Source organism: Eleginops maclovinus, chromosome 5 (assembly GCF_036324505.1).
Source record: "Eleginops maclovinus isolate JMC-PN-2008 ecotype Puerto Natales chromosome 5, JC_Emac_rtc_rv5, whole genome shotgun sequence".
Taxonomy (NCBI): domain Eukaryota; kingdom Metazoa; phylum Chordata; class Actinopteri; order Perciformes; family Eleginopidae; genus Eleginops; species Eleginops maclovinus.
The window spans coordinates 13486682-13505781 of record NC_086353.1 but is presented as its reverse complement, the minus strand read 5'-3'; the positions used below and the strand labels follow the sequence as shown (position 1 = coordinate 13505781).

Here is a 19100-nt window from a genome sequence, read left to right as displayed (position 1 = left end):
TGAATCCCGCAGGGATTAATAAAGGTACATCTTATCTTATGTTATTGCAGGAATGTGTGTTTTTCATTGTCCTTTTTGGGCATCAATGGGACCAAGGGATCCTATTGGCAAATCAAATTAAATACTTTTAATACCTTGGAATACTATGTAGAATATATAGAAAAATACCTGATATGGCAATACGTTAAAACATCCAATGGGAAAAAAAGAGACATTTAGGGATTGGAACCAAATGATTTTTACTGTATAATCAACATAAGTTACATAAGAAAAGAATTGTGAACAATTATTAGACAGTTACTGAATAAACCAGTGTGACAAGGTCTTAAATAAAGGTGTACATGACTTCTCCTTCTGTAACACAGAAATCATGTCAGAGCAGATTCAAGTTGTATCAGTCCACAAAACATCAGGCAGCCTTGTTCGTGTTATGTTATTAAGTTCAATATGTCATAAGATCTGAATTTCAAAAGTGGGGAAAAGTTAATACTGTAAGGACAGCAATGTATGACAACTATCTGCCGATTGGCATTAAACACGTTTTCTTTAGGCATTTACAGTATGTTCACATATTTTATATCACCAACTTAATGTGTTATAGAAAAAAGGCGTCTTAGTGATTCAGTTCTAAATAAAAAAATGTACCATTTCAAAGAGTATTTAAAATAAACCTCCCCATTCTTTACTTCATGTTGCACACAGTGGAACCAACTTAAAGACTGTGTTCAGAGCTGAGGCACTATGAGATGATCCCACTTCCCTTCTAAGAGCAGAGTCTGTTATTCATTCAATATGTAATATGCAGAAACAACTGTAAACAAAGCAATTGGAGAATAAGATAGCAAGGACATCAATGTTAACCATCATTTATTAAGCAATCTAATGATAATTGATACGTTAATGCCAGTGACGTGCGGTGAGGGGAGGCAGGTGAGGCACGGTCATCATGAAAAGTAAAATGAAGAAATAAATTTAATGATCATATTTATCCAGTTGTTTGTATTATAAAGTTATTTTCCTTTTAATTTCACCAGTTTTACATTATTTTGATCCAAAATCGCTGAATTTTCATATTCACGTTCAAACACTGAGAACGGCTGCTCGGTGAGGCACCAACCTGCTGACATGCTATACAGTGAGACTGTAACTGCTGTCTGTCTGTATGTCGCTATTAAAATGTTCAAACACTCTGGCTATATTAACTAATTTCCATACTTTAGCTGGTGTATATAATATACAGTGTTTTTTGTCAACTGTATGTCTGTAACGTGTCTCTTGTGCTGAGCAAAACCGCTGCGAAGAGAGACTAGGTGAGGCACGCAGTTCTCCTGCCTCATGGCAGTAGGTGCTAGTGAGTCCAGTGATTCTTCGTGCGCTGCAGAATAAGTGCCAGCGAGCTAAAATTTACAGTTAAGTCAAGTGCAGTCGTTTGCTTATTTTTTCGTCTCGCCTGACCCTACTTTTAGAATGGAGGATTGCATATCCAAACTAAAACAATTTTCATAAGATGAACATTTAATAAGATGCTCTAAGGTTCAAATCTGATTGTGATGACGTCAGTGCCTCACCAGCCATGAACTTCACCGCACGTCACTGGTTAATGCAACTGAATGTTTGTTTTGTTAGAAGACAGTTGTTGCCCAAAATGGACAGTTCCCCTACAAATACAAAGTGTAGTGCTATAAATCAATCTAGATTGTAGAGATCTCTGCCTTTTTCTTAAATATATTCTTACTAGATGGCAATTGGTTTGTGGTGCTCAAAACAGCAAAAGTTTTAAAAAAAAACTAACAGCAATGTCTGTTTCAGAAATCAGGAATCATGACCCAGTTAGCCAAGACAATCCAAATAACTTTAGTTGGGAGAATTATTATCTTTCTACCAGTCTACTGTACACATGCCAACCGCATGGCCGCATATCAGAAAGAGTGCATCTGGTTATATTCTTGTGCTTTCAAGGGGTGAGATTCAAACATCGAGGGCGTCCTCCATGGCTGATCTGCAATGCAATGACTGAAATATAGCACTAAAGGTAAGATCTCATGAATTCTTACCTGGTTTCTTATTTGTCAGTCTCCTGATACTTTAAAACAATTACTTAGTTGTGAAAATGAGGGCACGGGTATGATAAAGGTTACGACTTAAGTAAGGAAAATTGTATTTGGTAGCTTATTTCTTTGTTGTAACAATGCTTCTTGGCAATAAATCCTACACCGTTGGAAAGCTTGTTTTCTTACCTTTCAAATAGTCCCACATTTGTGAGGAACATGTATTTGTGGGAGGAGCAGCAGAGAGTATGTGGGTTACGCCCATGAAAAATGTGACAAATCTTCCCTGCCAATGCCAAACAGCTTTTTTTTGCTGTCGACTCTTTTGGTGTTCTTTGGTGGATTAGATGATTGAAGTCTGATGAAACAAGCAACAATTTATTTATTAACAATTTATAAATTCAACAAGCAGCAGAGTACCGTGTGGAAGAACCATACACAGCCACAAAAGCATCTGCTCCTCATGCTGTTCACACACTGCTGTGGGATGGCATCCCATTTTTCAACCAGCATTTGCCCCAAGTCAGCCAATGTGGATGTGTTGGTCACTCTGGCACGGACAGCCCGCCAAGCTGATCCCACAAGTGTCCAATGGGGTCAAGGTCAGGACTGCAGGCAGGTCATTCGCTCCTCTCCACTCCTACTCTATCGGAGCAGCAATCAGCAAAGCGTTCTCCGCGTCTTCTCCACACTGTGACCCTGTAATCCAAGTTCCGTACATAATGGTCCTCCACATGTTGAGGTTCCAGTGCAAGTGTGCCTGACAGTGAAGGACAGTCAAGGCAGGCCTCCTGGTGGCCGTATGAGAGTGGATATAGGCTGCAGTTTGACATTGGTAGAGGAGATTTGTCACATTTTTCATAGTGCAACCCAGTCAGCTCTGCTGCTCCTCTTCCCACAAATGCATGTTCCTCACTAATGTGGCACCATTTGAAAGGTAAGAAAACAGGCTTTCCAACGGTATAAGATTTATTGCCAAGAAGCATTGTTACATCAAAGAAATAATCTACCAAGCACTTATTTCCTTTTTATGTTAAGTTTAATTCACACTAATCACAAAGACAAATTGTGAAAAAGCCATTCCAAAATCAAACCGAAAATACATTTTTTACATCTGACATTTTGCCTTGTCAAAGTAGGAAAAACACAGTTGGAAATTTTAAGGAAAGCTTTGCTTGTCATGATCATACTGCAAATACCTTTCCAAACCAATCAATGTATCAATTCAAAGGTCAAAGACTGAATATCATCAATGCAAAATGAAAAAAGATCTAAACTTGTTTTTTCAAATATGTCAAACCCATATTTTAGCTGTTTATATTTATATAAATGGGCATTGTAACCTTCAAAGGCCCCTGAATTTAAGAGGGGATCTCAGTATGGGACCAGTAGAAACATGAGGAAAGACTAAAGAGAGAACAACCTGTTAAAATGTGACTGAGACTGTTTTTTTAGTCCCAACTGTGAAAGTGTGTCAGCATGCACAGTACCAGGACATGAAAATTAAAGCAGATTATACCTGTGCTCTCCTTACTATGACATTTGAAAAGGTCTTCTATTAAACAGGCCTATGAACCCTATACAGCAGCACTGGCAGTCAAACAAAATGCCTGAGATTCCTGAAATGTCCCTAACACATATGCTGAACTGGTCATGAAGATCACTGCCCTCACACAAACTGGTGCTATCTGTGGCGTTTCCTCTGTTTGATGCTAAACAGGTTCTCATCAGTAGGGTACATCTGTGAAGCATCCTTTTTGTTAGCGTTCTTACGGGCTCGTCCCCTCTTGCTCCTTTTGCCTTTCTCTTTCTTTGAGGCTGACCCCTGCATCTCTTCAGGTTTAACCCAATGAGGGCGGCCTTTATGTGGTTTTTCAGGAACATTTGTTCTCTTCCCCAACCGCTTCCTCTTCTTCTCTGCATCTTCTCTTTTGCCTCCTCCTCTGGGAAAGTCATCTGTTTCATTCAAAATTATCTTTTTAGGTGGGAGACGGCTTTTTGAAGTAGGAACAGGTCTCTTGGGTTTCCATGGTTTCTCAGTGCCAGTGCCTTCCTGTTGTTTGGGCCTATTGTTCCATTTCGCTTTGGGTGCTGGAGCCTGAAAGTCACCGTCATTGAAAAAGATATGGCCTGGTTTGTGGTTGCTAGGGCTTTGGCGAGGTGTATGGTTGGGCTGGTGGTTGCTTTTGTAATGGCTGAATTTCTGTCTCTTCTTTGGCGGTCCTGGAGTGAAAGGGGTCTGAGAACTGGTAGGTAAAAGGCCATTTTTTTCCAGATCTGCGGAAAAAAAAGGAAAAAGAAAAATACATTAATTACTTATTATATACGTGCAAAAACTTAAGATTTTATACTCAAAAACAGGAGTGTAAACCACTCTAATTCACATAAATAACCAAGGGTTTAGTCTTTTGCTGTTTACTGCTATGTTGTAGTTTAAATGGATAACCTCTCCTTTATGTTTGGATTTTTACTTTTCAATTTCAATTAATAATGGACCCTAAACTAATGATTGAATTCAAGAGCAAGAGCTTTGGCACACAGCATTGAATGGTGTTTCATTTTCAAAATAACTGAAAATTAGTGTTGTCAATTCATTTAAATATTTAATCACATGATTGTCCAGAGTTATTTGCAGATTATGGCTCGTAAATGAAACATTTTTATTCTCTCAAAAGTAATTAAAATTGCAGTAAATTTGACTGCAGAGTGAATCTTTTTTTTTCTCATTTTAGCAAATGCCTTATCACATCTTGAACTGTGACTTTGTGTATCATTAGACCTCTAAGCAAAAGGTGGATTAATAATGTAAGTACATTTTACTTAAGTACTGTAGTTGTGCAAAGTTCTATTGTACTAGTCAGACTTCAGTATTAACTATCTAACAATGTCACTGAACTGTAGTACGGGTACAGTACAGTACAATTAGCCAATAATGATTCAGTACTTTACCTAAAGTAGGATTTTAAAATCTGTGGTTTTTGTTATAATTGAGTATGTTTGCATTTATTTATTAGAACTTTTGATCAAATAAAGGATCTAAATACAACTGTCTCTAAACACCAACGGTAAGAGAAAAACTATGACTGCATTCACAGTGAAAAGATATGTGTGTTTCTGTGGGTGAATTACCTTTAGCTTTCGATATTATCCAGCTTTGTCTACTTTTTATATCCTTCCTGGTGTCGTAGTAGTTGATAAACGGTGTGCTGGGATACGTTCCGTTGAACATCCTTTTTCGTGTACACACCTGAGGAAACCACACCAAAGCATGAGCGAATGTACAAACACAAAAATCACATTAAAATACGTAAAAAATATTTGTGGCATCATATTAAAATTTAAATTGAAACGACAAAGATGGTGATGATTTTAAGCCGAAGTATATCATATCGTTTCACTACATTTTTTCTGAAGAGTGTGTAGTGGAATTGTAATCAAAACCAATGGAGCTAGCTTTTTTCTTAAAAAACGATGGAACTTTTAATGGTGGCGATGGAATTTTGACTTCCAGGATGCCAATTTTGGAAACAATTTGACCAACAACATTATTATAGTAGTTTAAGATTTAAACAAATGCAAACGTGGTTGAAATGTGCATTGAAAAAATAAATCATGTAATACTTTTGATTTGTAAAGCAATTAAAGCAAAACATGTTTCAACCAAACAATGTGCCTGGCCTTGTCCTCTAATTTGGCCTTGAAACGAAAAAATAAAAATGCCTACAAACTAAACGAAAAGGCAGCGAGTAACTCACATGGCCAAAGTGTCCTCTCCTGGAGCAATTGTAGCAGTAGGCAGGGGTCCGACCCCGGTCTTTTCTGTTCGGCTTCACAAGAGTGTGTGTCTCAGTCTACACAGAGAAAATCAAAGGAGCTTGTTAAAAGATAAATAATTTTTTAATGCCGGGTTAACCTGCCTCTTCTCATTCCCATACTCTCTATTGATACAGACTTCTGTGAATTGTACGGTGAATATGGGTTATGATATAAACCAGTGATTACTAGGCTATAGTTAGAGGCCTGTAATGACCCTACATGATAAGTAACCATCAGTGTGTGTGTGTTGGACACAGGGTCCCATCCCCTATGGGCCGGTGTTCTGAAAGCCTTCCATGCTCCATCGCACACAGCAAATATACACTGATAAAGAGAGAGAGGAGACACAGGCCCAGTGTATTTACTGCTAATGTCTCACACTCACACACACCTAAGGTGCCCCCTCCTCCCTCTCTCCCCCCGATCCCAAGATTACAAATTATTTGTGCCCCGCGTCATTTCTTAAACATAGCTTAGCAACCTCCCCTCCCTCACTTCTCCCTTCCTTCCTCCCTCTCTCCCTTGCCCCCCCCCCCCCTCCCTCTCTCTCTCTTTTCCGCTTGAGTAGTTTTGTGGGAGAAAGGATGAATGCTATTAGAGCTTCGCGTCATTATCGGGTCAGGCCGGCCGGGCCCATCTCCATCACAAAGGCCAGGAGATCACAGACCTCTTGCAAGCGCACGAACACACACGCACGCACACAAACAAACACACATGTGCACCCTAAGGAGATCACAGTACCCGGCTCAAGCTGCCCTTCACCCTTTTCTGCCTCTCTTCCCATTCATCTTTCATGTAAATTGGCTGTAGGTTTACCTCTCTCTCCCTTACTGACCTTGGGATTGCGTTATCTCCACATACTCTGATCCAGCACATCAGCAGAATGAATGAAAGCACGAGAAAGGGGAGGAAAAAAGAAGAGGAAGAAATGAAATCCCCTCCTATTCTCCCATAAACCTGTGATAGTGGTCTGAAAACCTGGCGTGAATGTGTATCTGTATGTGTGTGAGGAGTTGTCTGCCTCATACAATATTAATTAACTGAATGAACCTCCATCCCACTCTGTTTTCATCCGCCGCCTCCTATCGGGGGCATCTAAATTGCTAACAGGGCCAGGGCCTGTGGGATCAGATCAGTTTGGTGTCTTTCTTTTTGTCATGGGTATGAAGAGGAGAGTCTGGCTGTGCAGTGAAAGTCGGTAAGACACATGGAGGCTTAGCTAGCCTGACAAATCCAATCCATTGATTGTGGCTCATTCAGGAATTATGATGCATTTGTTTGGATATTAAATCAACAGGAAGTTGTGAAATAAGTTTCTGATTGAATTTGAAAATAAAAACAAGCTCTGCCACTGGCACAGTTGTCGACAACAAGCTGGGTAACGAATAACGCCTCATCTGAATTATGTTTTACCATTACCTATGCTATAGCTAAAGAGCAATGTGGCTTTTTTCGCATCAGTAATGTTGCTGATTTTTATTTTCGTAAGCGTTTTTTTTCTCCTTTCCTTTTCCTTTCCTTTTCCATGTGTCGTTTTATGAAACAACGTTGAAAGGCCAAAAAAGTTATATAGATGTCTGTCATGTAAAGACTTGGTAAAACATTTTTTAAACCCTGTTATTAATTTAACGATAACACATTGGGTTTATTTTTATTTTGTGTGTTTGTTGTTTATGATGGAATCAAATCAAATACAAATCATTGCTTGTATCTTCAAGTTTCCTGCTTTCCAAGAAGGTGTTAACTTCTCCATTCATAAACTTGCTAGACAGACAATTCCCAGCATGGGAAGGAGTATTAAAAACGCCTGTGTGTTTTAAGTAACAGTCCTGTGAATGCATAGACAGCGGGAGAGATCCAAGTCTGATCCACCTCCTGCTGATACGACATGAAGAGCTTCTGCTTCTTCTGCTGTTCAGAGACTCCAGTCAGAAAAAAGGAGACTGAAGCTGGATGAGGACTAACGATTTAGTGTGTGTGTATAGAAGGGTGTTTGAGAAGGTCCTAAGGGCTTCCCTAGGTGGACGCACACAACCAGCCATCCGTGGCCTCTCATGCAGGCACACAGACACATGAGTGCGCTCTCTCTCTATCAAATGCACACACACACACACACACACACACACACACACACACCCCACAGTTGTCCCGTACATGCACTGTGTCTCTCTAAGCCTTGCTCTCCTCTGCTCCTTGCCTTAGCTGCTGGTGGCAAAGCTGTGATAATCCTTTGGCCAACACAAAGCTCAGACTGTTACAGACTACAATCTGAAGGAACACACACACACACACACACACACACACACACACACACACACACACACACACACACACACACACACACACACACACACACACACACACACACACACACACACACACACACACACACACACACACACAGTTATCAAATACAATCCGAGAAGCAAACAGGCTTGTGTGTGTGTCTGTGTGTGTGTTTGTCTGTAAGAGCAGAGGGGGTGGGATCCGAACAGTAGCGGGCGGTGGGTGCGCGGGGCCGGGGCCAGCAGCGCTGTTTTGCATATGTTATTGCAGCAATGGAGAGAGGTTTGCATATGTTACTGGACCCACAAGGGACACACTCTGCATGCTTTATCATAGAAAACAGCCTCACAACACAACACCAGACTACTGGGCTCATACCAAAACAAACAAACAGACCCTTGTGGTGCCTGTAGGTACAACATGCCAGTATGTACATATTAGGTTAACGGGGGAGGGGGGGTTAATTAGATAGTTGTTTAAGGAGAATATACAAGAAGTAATTACAGAACCTCTAATCCACGTATCCATTTGGGAATTTGAACAGTTCAAAATTATTAAGAACTTATTCACAGTGTTTGCCGTCACTCATGAAGAGGAAAAAGAAAATCAGTTTTTCTCAGGAGACACTTTAATGTGGAGGTATGCATGTGTGTAGTTAGGGAGGCTAAGGAGATGGTAAAATAAGAGAGTGAGAGGGGGGTCCTCCACATGACCAGATGTGATTCCTGCCCCCTTTGTGCCTGCCAGTTCACAAAGACTCAGACCGAAGCCTTAACCCCGCGCCCTGCGAGGACTCACACTCACACACAGTAATTCCCAGAGGCTCTGCCTATCTCCTCCCGTCAGTCAGTCAATCAGTCTGAAGACAATCAGGAGGAGTCCTGATTTTCGCTTTAGAGAAGGAAAATGCTCCTGGAATGTAATGATAATGTGACGCAGGGGTGAATGGCAGTTGGGCTGCCACCTCTTGAGGAAGACCCCCCTTTTAGGGCAGCGACAGGAGGTAATCTGGTCACACCGTGGAAGGCGGAACAGAGGATACAAGCTAATCTATTCAAATCTCTCTATAAATTATTTGATTTATTTTCTTAGGACTCACTGCTGAGGTAAATGGCTTTTTGCTATTGTTGCCACTGTTTATGGAAATATGTTATTCTGTATTTTTGCAAGTAATTAGAAAGAGACAACACCCATGTACATGAGAGACATGGATTTGGCTGTACTTTATACAGATGGACTCTTGTGCCCCGGTCAGGATGTTAAATCCTGATTTTACATCTAAGCCAACAAATCACACACAAACACACACTTCCAGGCAAACACATATTCCACAAAATCGACACCATCCAGCTAAGCGGAAAGGCACAAAGACCTGCAAAGCCTGCAAGACCTCTGATAACGCTGCACCTGTGTGTGTGTTAGCATTTGTGTGTACATTCCTACGGTTTTGCATGTACATATGGCAGTGTTTTTTAGGATACCTGAACCAAAATCCCGAAAATACTATCTCATATAAAAAGTAATGATTACTTTTATCATCGATTAATTAATCAGTCATGGAAATAACCTACGGATGTAAGGCTTGGTCAGTTTATTGTAAGGGAAAGATATTGCACATTAAAATGAACGGTCAGCAAGCAAAGGGTAACATCTTCAACATGTTTTTGTGTCCGACCAGCAGTTCAAAATAAAGAAATGTAGTTAACAAAAGGTATAAAAAAAAAGAAAAGTCTTAATTTTTATATATTCACTAAGAGTCTGTTTTCATGTAATGCAGCAAGCCAACTTTCATGCAAGACATTAAAGAATGAATTGTACTGATTTTAATATTAAGATGAAGTAGGTCTGTGAGTAAAAAGAATATATACCAATTAACCATAACTTCTATAAGGTGCCGTGCTCTGCACTTCACCTACCTTAATACACTGAACCACTCAAATTACTTTTAACCTGCAAAACTTTCTTTGACCTGATGGCTGCTCGATGTTAATGGAATTAGATTTAAAACGTACAAAAGACCTTTCCTTTTACAAATGTACCCTCCCCTGCCTGCTGCGCCTTCAGTGTCTCAGTCTAAGGAGAATAAAGACTCAAGAGTCTTTGACATGGCGGAGGTGAGAGGTCTGTACTGTACAATGATGAGGCAGCAAAAACAGCTCGCTGAATAGATGTGGATTTAAAGGATTTTCACAAAGTACTGTTTGAATTGAGCCCATTCTTGTACGAGAAATAAGAAAAAGAGGTCAGTCAGACAGAAGGAAGGACAGAACAAGAAGTGGAACAAAAGTTTAACCCTAAACCTGGGATTTGAAGTTTAGCAGAAAGAACTGAAGAGTTAAGGTTTTATTACTACTTTCAGAATTCTGGGTTTTTTGTGAGGCTCAAGTAATGTGAGGTTTTCTCACCAAAAAACGGTGATGTGCATTAGATACGGTTTCAACTCAGAGTGCCTTAAAGAAAAACCTCGAGATGGGGGTTAGTGTTATAAAGTTTTGCATTTTTCAGCTGCAGACTTATTTTTTGATTCAATTAATATATGTATAATATGGCATCATTTATACCAGTAGAAAAAAAAATATATAACATAATCCTCTCATTTCCAAATATTTTTTAATTCTAAATGGACTAGTTTACCTGATGACCAGATATGTTTGAAATGTTGTCATTTCCATATAGAAAGAAAAACACAGGAAATAAGACAGCAGTGTGCAGGCATGTTTGTATATAAATGCAAGTAACTGTTTCCCAGCACTTGGAAAGAACTGTTGAATGTCTGTGCCTCCTAATGGTTGAGCTAAAAAATAGGACATCACTTTAAAATCGACAACTTCTGTTATTCTCGGACATTTTGTTTTTTTTCATCCTAACAAAAAACTAAAATATCCTCAGCTTAAAAAAACAGAAGCTAGCTACAGATGCACAGTTACCATGTATGGGCATTAAAAAAACTCCACAATGGATTAAACTGAAAGAAAAACTTCACTTGTGCAGTTCTCTGTTTGACCACTGCAGGGCACTCTAACACAGCATGCTGAAAACGTCCAACAGCAACTTCACTTGTAGTCAATTACAACTGCTGTACCGAGACTGTTTTAAGGTTAGAAGAGATGCACTCTGACTTAGTTATTAACTTAACAAATAATAAATTAAAAAACAAATACATAATTTACCCCTACATAAAAAAAAAGATCAACAGATCTGTTTGGAAATAATGCTGTGATTTAAGGATGTTTTGTGTTCTAGTATAAACACTATCGTGCCAAATACATACTGTTTATAATAAATGCATTATACATGCTAAAATTATAAATAGTTATACAAATGTATGATATTATTCTCAAGATCAATTATGTATTTCAGGGAAATAAGTCCAAAAATGTATTTTTAATTTCCTGTAGCCTAGCTTTAGTTGAAAATCCATCCCTTAGAATTGAAATAAAAACTTAGTTAAAGATAATCTAATATTGCACAAGAATTTTTTTGCAAAAGTGTTTATTTCAACACATTTTGTTATCTGAAGATGGTACATTTTACACCATGGAATGATTATGTAAGAGTACCAAACGGTGGGAAATCTGATTTATGTCTAGTTCTATCTAGTTCATCCAACATAATAGAAGAAAAATAATTCAACACATTTGAATTAGACTGAATATCAAATATTTTGAAATAGATGATGCTTTTAATTGACATGAAGGAACTGAAGTGGTCCACTTGGTTTAAAAGTAATTTCACATTTCTTTCCTAAAAAGAAATGTAGGATTAAAAAGGGGGCAAAATGTCTTAACTTTGGACTAACAAAGACATGTGTGAATCGAGAACAAAAGGAAAAGAACCTTCTGGTGAAAGACGGTGAGACACAAAACAGGTATAAAACATACTAAATGAAAAAGGGAGACAAAAGGCCAATGAAGAGAAATAGAGGGACAGCAAAAGGAGAGGAGGTAAAGCTGCTTAATTTCCATGGTGAACAGAAAGGTCACACACTGTTTTTCACCGGTACCCCAAGAGACACTGAAACACGCACACACTCACACACCTGTCCCTTAGGAAAAGATCGATACACACACTGATACCATCGGGAGAAGAGAATCCGCTCGATATCCACACACAACACCAGAGGCAGAGGTGCCAATCAATAAACACACACACGTACAGGTGTCACCCCTGCTATCTAAAGAGAGGCCAATCAATGCGTGCACACTGATATACCTGTACCAATCTGCTGCTCAGATTCACTGTCATCTGTTTCAACCCTTTTTAATACACTCACCCTTTTTCCCTCTGTCTCAACTCCCATCCTCCTGAATCTCTTAAAACACACCCCTCTCTTGTCCTCTCAAGCAGTCTCCCCCACTCTGTATCTGTTCCTTACAGAGCACATTTATCCTATGCAAGTGAATCTTTTCGAATTGAATGCCCCATAGCCCCTTCTTGCTCCAGTACTACACATACAGCTTGAACAAGTATACCTTTAAACCACATTCAGAGTTTTAAATAATAAAAAGAACCTCTCTCTTTAAATATCCTTGCTGATTAAAGTAAGAGCCTGCACTTCCTGCAGCTGCCATAGTGTGGTGCTCTTGTCTTAACCGGTACAGCAGGGTGCTGAAAACACTAACAGGAGGAAAAACTCATTGTGAGACTTTTGTGATGATCAAATGCACACATTTATGCATAATCTTTACATGCATTGATGCAGCCTGTGTGTGGACAGCACACATTTAGTCAACATGCCATCACCGTCATATATTCAATGCTGCTTTAATGGTGTCATAGGAACAGGAACAGTTTGAGCTTCCCAAAATACCGACAACTAATATCCTATTTGGCAACACTCACTCTCACTAGCCATTCTCGCTACAATCTCCATTTTGCAATGACAATCAACAACCAGTGGAAAATTCAAAGCAGAAGGGGCATGATGCAATGTTCATACCAAGTTCACACCTGTTCTTTTTGGTTTGTGTAGAGGGTTTTGGGAAATTAAGAAAGACACTAACAACATCAGACGATGATGCTGGCTGGTACTAAATATGTAAATATATAAATGTGTACAACAAAACATGAGGACACAAAATAAAATGTCAGAATACATTCAATAATCAAAGAGAACGTTTTTTGAGGTAAATTATATTTGACATGTATCGTACAAAGACATGAAAAGGACCCCTCACTGTAAAGGTGTAAGCAAAAAAAAGAAGTAAAAGCAGGGTGTCTGCAGCCGTTTGTGTGGGTGAGTTAAAGAGAGACTGAGAAAGAGTTGTCAAAGGTAACCTGTTCCCCCAAGCACATTTTTTTTCTGTGTAAATATTACTTCTGTGTAAAAATGTCTTCAAAACCATATGACACAGACAAGATGAAAATGTTGTGTGGATAGCTTTTTACCCCATTTATTTCTCTATATATATTTGTAGAAGTGTGTGTGGGTATTTGTGTGTCCATGTGTGTCAGTATCTTACTTTCTCAGTAAATACCCCAGGGCTTTGTGGTCTATACTGTGTGGTTTGGAGGAGTTTGTTAGTTGAGGGCCAGGTGCAGGCAGACAACACATACACTCACGAAGATAAACGGACCGACCCCGCGTGCACGCACACGCACACACACACACACACACACACACACACACACACACACACACACACACACACACACACACACACACACACACACACACACACACACACACACACGAAGGATAAATGGACCCAGTAGCAGGGAGGTCTGACAGAATGCCTTTTCACACCTGGCTGAGCCCAGCGGAAGGTGACAGAGTCACATCTCCCAAAGCAAACACACACAAACACACACCTCTTCTCACATTGGGGAGTTCAGGGTCATAAGCAGCATCATGAATAAAATGAGGCTGTCTTAAACAGAAGGAGCCCTGTGTGTGTTTGGTTGTGTTTGTGTCTGTGTGAGCCCCTAACCCCCATGCCAGTTTGGATCTGTAACGACCTTCTGTTCCCAGTGCTTAAATGGCTTAAATACTTCAATTAGACCTGGGTCACAATCCTCCACCCGTTAAAGCACAGCATAACACGCAAACACACACACGAAAAACACACACAATAGTTGGTTGCATCATCTTGCCAGGTGACAAAAGACATTTTTTGGTGCTCTCATCTTTTCTAGACTAAAACTCTATAAAGAAAAATATTCCCCACCAACACATGAGCAAGTATTAAACTTAACTCCCATATTCTCTGCCAGCGTCTCCCCTGGAACCACTGTCCCATTCCCTCCTCCTTCCTGCGTCTCTCCCGCCGTGCTACCCTGCGCTAACGATGCTGCCTTTTCATTAGACAGCCCCTGCTAATTAATCTCCATAGAGGAGAGTGACAGACCTCCCCCAACACACACACGCCAAGTGCACGCCAAGATATATGCAAACACACACTGTTCTTCCCTCTCTCGCACTCCCTCGTCCCGAGTGGCGTTGGCAGCCCATTTCATGCTTTATCACGTCTTTTAATTGACAAACAAGCTGCTCTTTTCTCTTAGGCTGAGGTCTATATCGCCCCCTCACTCAGATGTGTGTGCACACACACAGACAGACATACACACACACACACACACAATGAAAGTAGTTATCGTTTCAGTTTTTGGATAAAAAACACACACACACAAATAAGCAAATGCAACCCCTGCTGACATATGGCCCTAGTGACTGTCACACAGTTTCCTACTCTTTGACACATTGTTTCAGCTCACACACACACCCACACCCACACCCACACACACCCACACACCCTGAAAATGAAGCAAAGATATTTTTACCGCCATGGTTCACTCCTCTGCTACAGGGCGAGTTCAATACCAATCACAACTGATTTATTGATTCTGAGTGATCGTTTGACACCTTTGCCTCATGCTCATAGAAAATATATTTTTTTTTCCTGGTGGCTTTGAGGAATATCCACAAGCTAAAGTAAAATGATATAAATTGATTTCTCAAATCACTATCTCTGTTTGGTTGATTTTAATACTAACCATTTAAAGAAACCGAAGACAGCACATTGAGAGAGTAATATGATGGTCATCACATAAGACTCTGGTGTTATAAGAGCTTTGTTTGATAAATGCAGCTTACTCCTACAAATAAACTACCCCACTACTTAGATTACTTCCTTTTTCGTGCACGCTGACTAAATACGGTAACAAAAACACAAGTGAATAATATGCGGTCCGTGCAGAGTTTAGAAATGAATAATAGTTACAACATATCACTACAGTAAGATTTCAAAATGTATATTCTGATGAAGCAGGTTCTGCTTGAAATAGATTTAAGAAGTGTTCCCAGCTGTAAAAGTTGCAGGGACTGGTGTGCTGCTGGCTTAGTCATACCCTCCACCTCCACCACCCTTTTCTTTTACATTTCTCTGCTTTTAATTGGGACTCTGAACAAAACTCCATTGGGATTTTGCTAAATCTGACAGATAGGAAACAGACTGCTAGTACAATTTAAAGAGTTAACCTTACCATTGTAGAAGAGTTAATGTTATGGAATGTAAAATGATATGCATCATTTGCATGTAATGTATATATTATGGACTTTAAGGTAAAAGCTGAAGGAACCCTGTGTGACACCGGAAGATTTTTAACTCCTCGCACGTTTAAGTACACAGTTTAAAAAAACTCCCGATCAACTTCTCGTGTCTAGGCATTGGTCCTTGATCAATCTACAAAAGGCAATTTGTCTACATCCCTTGTTCTTTCTGACAGCGGACAAAAGCAGTTTTGGCCTAACTAAGACCTTACAATTGGTTTATCATTGTGTTGCATAAAACATAAAGAGGTGAGGAAGGAATCAGATCAAATTAAAACACCAGTGTGGAGTTTGCTGACAGCGTTGGTTTTGTGGTTAAATACTCACTGTGATGTGATACTGTCTCCAGATCTCTGGACAAGCCTGAGGACAGAGAAAAAAAACACACTTGAAATGGTCTTTCAATATAGAGAATGACATACGCACATTTGTGAAGCACATAAAAAGGAATAAAACCGTTTTATAAAAAAGGAGGGAATGAAAATGCCATAAAAAACAAACTGCATGTATTTGTATGAAATATTTATGAGCACACACACAGATATGATAGGATATTAAGGACATGATAAGAAGAAAACAGCGTCTGTGTCAATCAGCACAGACGCTGACAAAGAAAGGACAGAAGCAGAGCCATAAGAAATACTGTAGAGCAGGCCATGGTGTCATTTGTTTGGCTCCTCAGGTCTCTTATTCTGTCTTTCACTAAACCTTTATTGGCCTGATTTCTCAGCCTGTTTCCCTCCATGTGTCTCTCATCAGTCAGTCAAACAGTCAGTAAGTAAGGCAGTCAGTTGTTTTGTCCCTGTGTGGCTAAAGCATTATCTCCGGGGCTTCGCCACGCTGTTCCTTAAGCGTTCCGACATCCTTTCCCAACCGCCGCCACTTCCCACTGGGAAATTGAAAATGCCGCAGTCGCCGCAGGCAACAAGATTTATCTACTTACACACCTACTGAGTGAGAGAGACAGAGAGCGGATGAGAGAAGAAGGAGAGGTAGATTTAAGCCAGTCCTGTGAGGAATGTTTAGTTTTTGTGCTTGCATAAACTAAACAAGTTCTAACACAATTTGCATGATGTGCAAATTCTTGTCACAATAAAAAGTGGCTATTTGGCTGAAAGTGTTTGTTCAAATCCTGATCTTTAAGCCTGTAAAGAACGCTGGGCATTTCTGGCTTAATCTGAACTGTTTAGATTTGAATACAGAGATGGGCAAATATGAATTTCGATGGCTGTATCCTTCTCCACCTCTCATCTAGCCTTCTTTTCTTCAACCACCCCCCACAACACCCACACCAGCTCCCTCCCGTTTGCTCGCTCCCTCCAGACCGCCGGGGTAGTGTGTTGTTGTCGAGGGCGACAGGCGAGGCGAGCGACACACTCGCGCTCCGTCAACCGTCTGTCTTTAATGAGAGACACAGAAAGGCCCAGGGGACGGAGACCTGACTCTGTCTCACACACACACACACACACACACACACACACACACACACACTAATTTGTGAGTGTAAGAAAAAAGTTATGCATTCCAAAGAAAAGGGTAATTACAATGCCAGACAACTTTGCACCTCTGTTTACTGTTGAAAACAATATGCAAAAGGAAGAGGAAGAACCAGATGAAGATGAGGACCCATAGGAAGAGGGAAGAAAGAAGGGAAGAGAGAGGGCACGAAAGAGAGAAAAAATGGTGGTGTGTGTCCTGGCCTCCCCTCTCGTGTTCACCTGGTTACTCATCCATTACACAGAGCACAGAACATGACTGACTGGCGGAGAAGAGAGAGAGAGGGTGAGGTGGGGGAGACACAGGCTAGCTATTACATGCACACAGGGTTTACCATTCTACGGCATTAGTGTAAATGGGCAAGGTAATGAACGTCGCGGTGGGATAATTGTCATTGATGGTCATTAGATTCACCCTTGAATGCCAACACAAGCCCATGCCCACATCTGGAATATGCAGCATGGCAGAGACATAACTAAGCTGTAATTGCTGAAGTGTATCAATTAATGTGAACAGCAGCGTGTGCTGACCCCTGGTCACTAATTTCTACTGAAAGAAAGTTGGTGAGAGCGGGAAGACAAAAAGAGAGGAGGAAATTAGGGGAAAGGGGGAAGAAAAAGTGGGTAATGGAGAGGATATAAAAGCACATAAAGTATACTTCTGCCATTAAGTGGCTGGTGCTTCAACTTGTTCTCATACAGCAACACGACAAGTCAAAGCCCACTGCACACACACATCTTCTGAGGCCCTTTCTCATCTCATAGTGGCATCAAGTTGATTAATTTTAAATCGATCTTACTCCCGAAACACATCAAGGAATACTCCAACCCCAAAATTATTATTTGTATTTAAGTTACTGACCCTGCATGCCCTTGAAAATTGAGGAAAACTGAAAATGCATGCAGTTTATGCAAGTATTTTAGAAATGAAGGTTTAGTAGGTTTGCATATAGCTGGATACATGACTGTGGAATATACTGCACAAGATGTTTCAGAGTTTGTTAAACCGATGCTTTTATATAGTTTTGCGGTAACTACACTTCTTAAAAAATGTTCTTCATTTTCAGTGTAGGAAATTGATAAACAATGGTCATGAAGGGCAATGCATTCCTTAAATTCCCTTGAAAAGTATGTCCTCAATGTCCATTTGCTTTTGTATTAATCTAGTTGTTATCTAATTAGATTGTGTTGAATGACCTTGTGTAAAAAGAACATATGGCCAACTTAGTTGGAACATTTTGGAAGGCACGTTCCTGTCTCAATATTACAGTGCTCATATGCACAAACCTAGAACCATTAAAATGCTTTATGAGAACTTGACTGTCACCGACCACTACAGCACCTTTGGGATGAGCTGGCCTTAACATCCAACATCAGATCTTGACCTCATTACTGCTTTTGTTTCCTGAATGGGAGCAAATCCCTTTAGCTAGGTTTACAAATCTTTCTGTACGTCTTCCCAGTAGAGTTGAGGCTGTTACAGCATAAGATCATGGAATGAGATTTTCAACCATAACATATTATGATGTTTCATATCATCATTAACAACTTGCTGTATTCGCCCAAATGAATAAGAGTTTTGACTTTATTCCTCCAACTAATTTAATTCCAACCTAATAAAATAAAATGCTATACTCACATTTGTTAAGTGGCCTGTCATGTAGCAGCGCTCGCAGTGCTGGTGCCAGTATGCTCTCTCGATGCAGGAGTTGTACAGGTGCCCGGGCATGCCACAGTTGTTGCAGTGCTTGTTGGGACATTCACTCGACAGGTGGCCTGGGGTGCCACAAAGAAAGCAGGGCACCAACTTCTGCTCACACAAACATAAAAAACGCACATAACACACTAAGTAGTTTTACATATTTGTACTCATCAGAGTGTATAAGCTGTACATGCTACGGTGCA

The 19100-nt window shown here is 40.2% G+C and overlaps 1 protein-coding gene across 1 annotated transcript in view; it reads right to left on the bottom strand.

Moving 5' to 3' along the window:
• Nucleotides 1–214: 214 nt before the first annotated feature.
• Nucleotides 215–19100, bottom strand: part of zcchc7 (zinc finger, CCHC domain containing 7) — a 42700-nt gene continuing 23814 nt past the window's right edge. Inside the window, exons 6-10 of the mRNA XM_063884265.1 lie at nt 18835–19005; nt 16027–16062; nt 5804–5899; nt 5178–5295; nt 215–4325 (exon numbers count right to left, since the gene is read on the bottom strand). Coding sequence (XP_063740335.1) covers nt 3733–4325; nt 5178–5295; nt 5804–5899; nt 16027–16062; nt 18835–19005 — 1014 coding nt within the window. The 3' untranslated portion in view covers nt 215–3732. The remainder of the gene's footprint in view (nt 4326–5177; nt 5296–5803; nt 5900–16026; nt 16063–18834; nt 19006–19100) is intronic.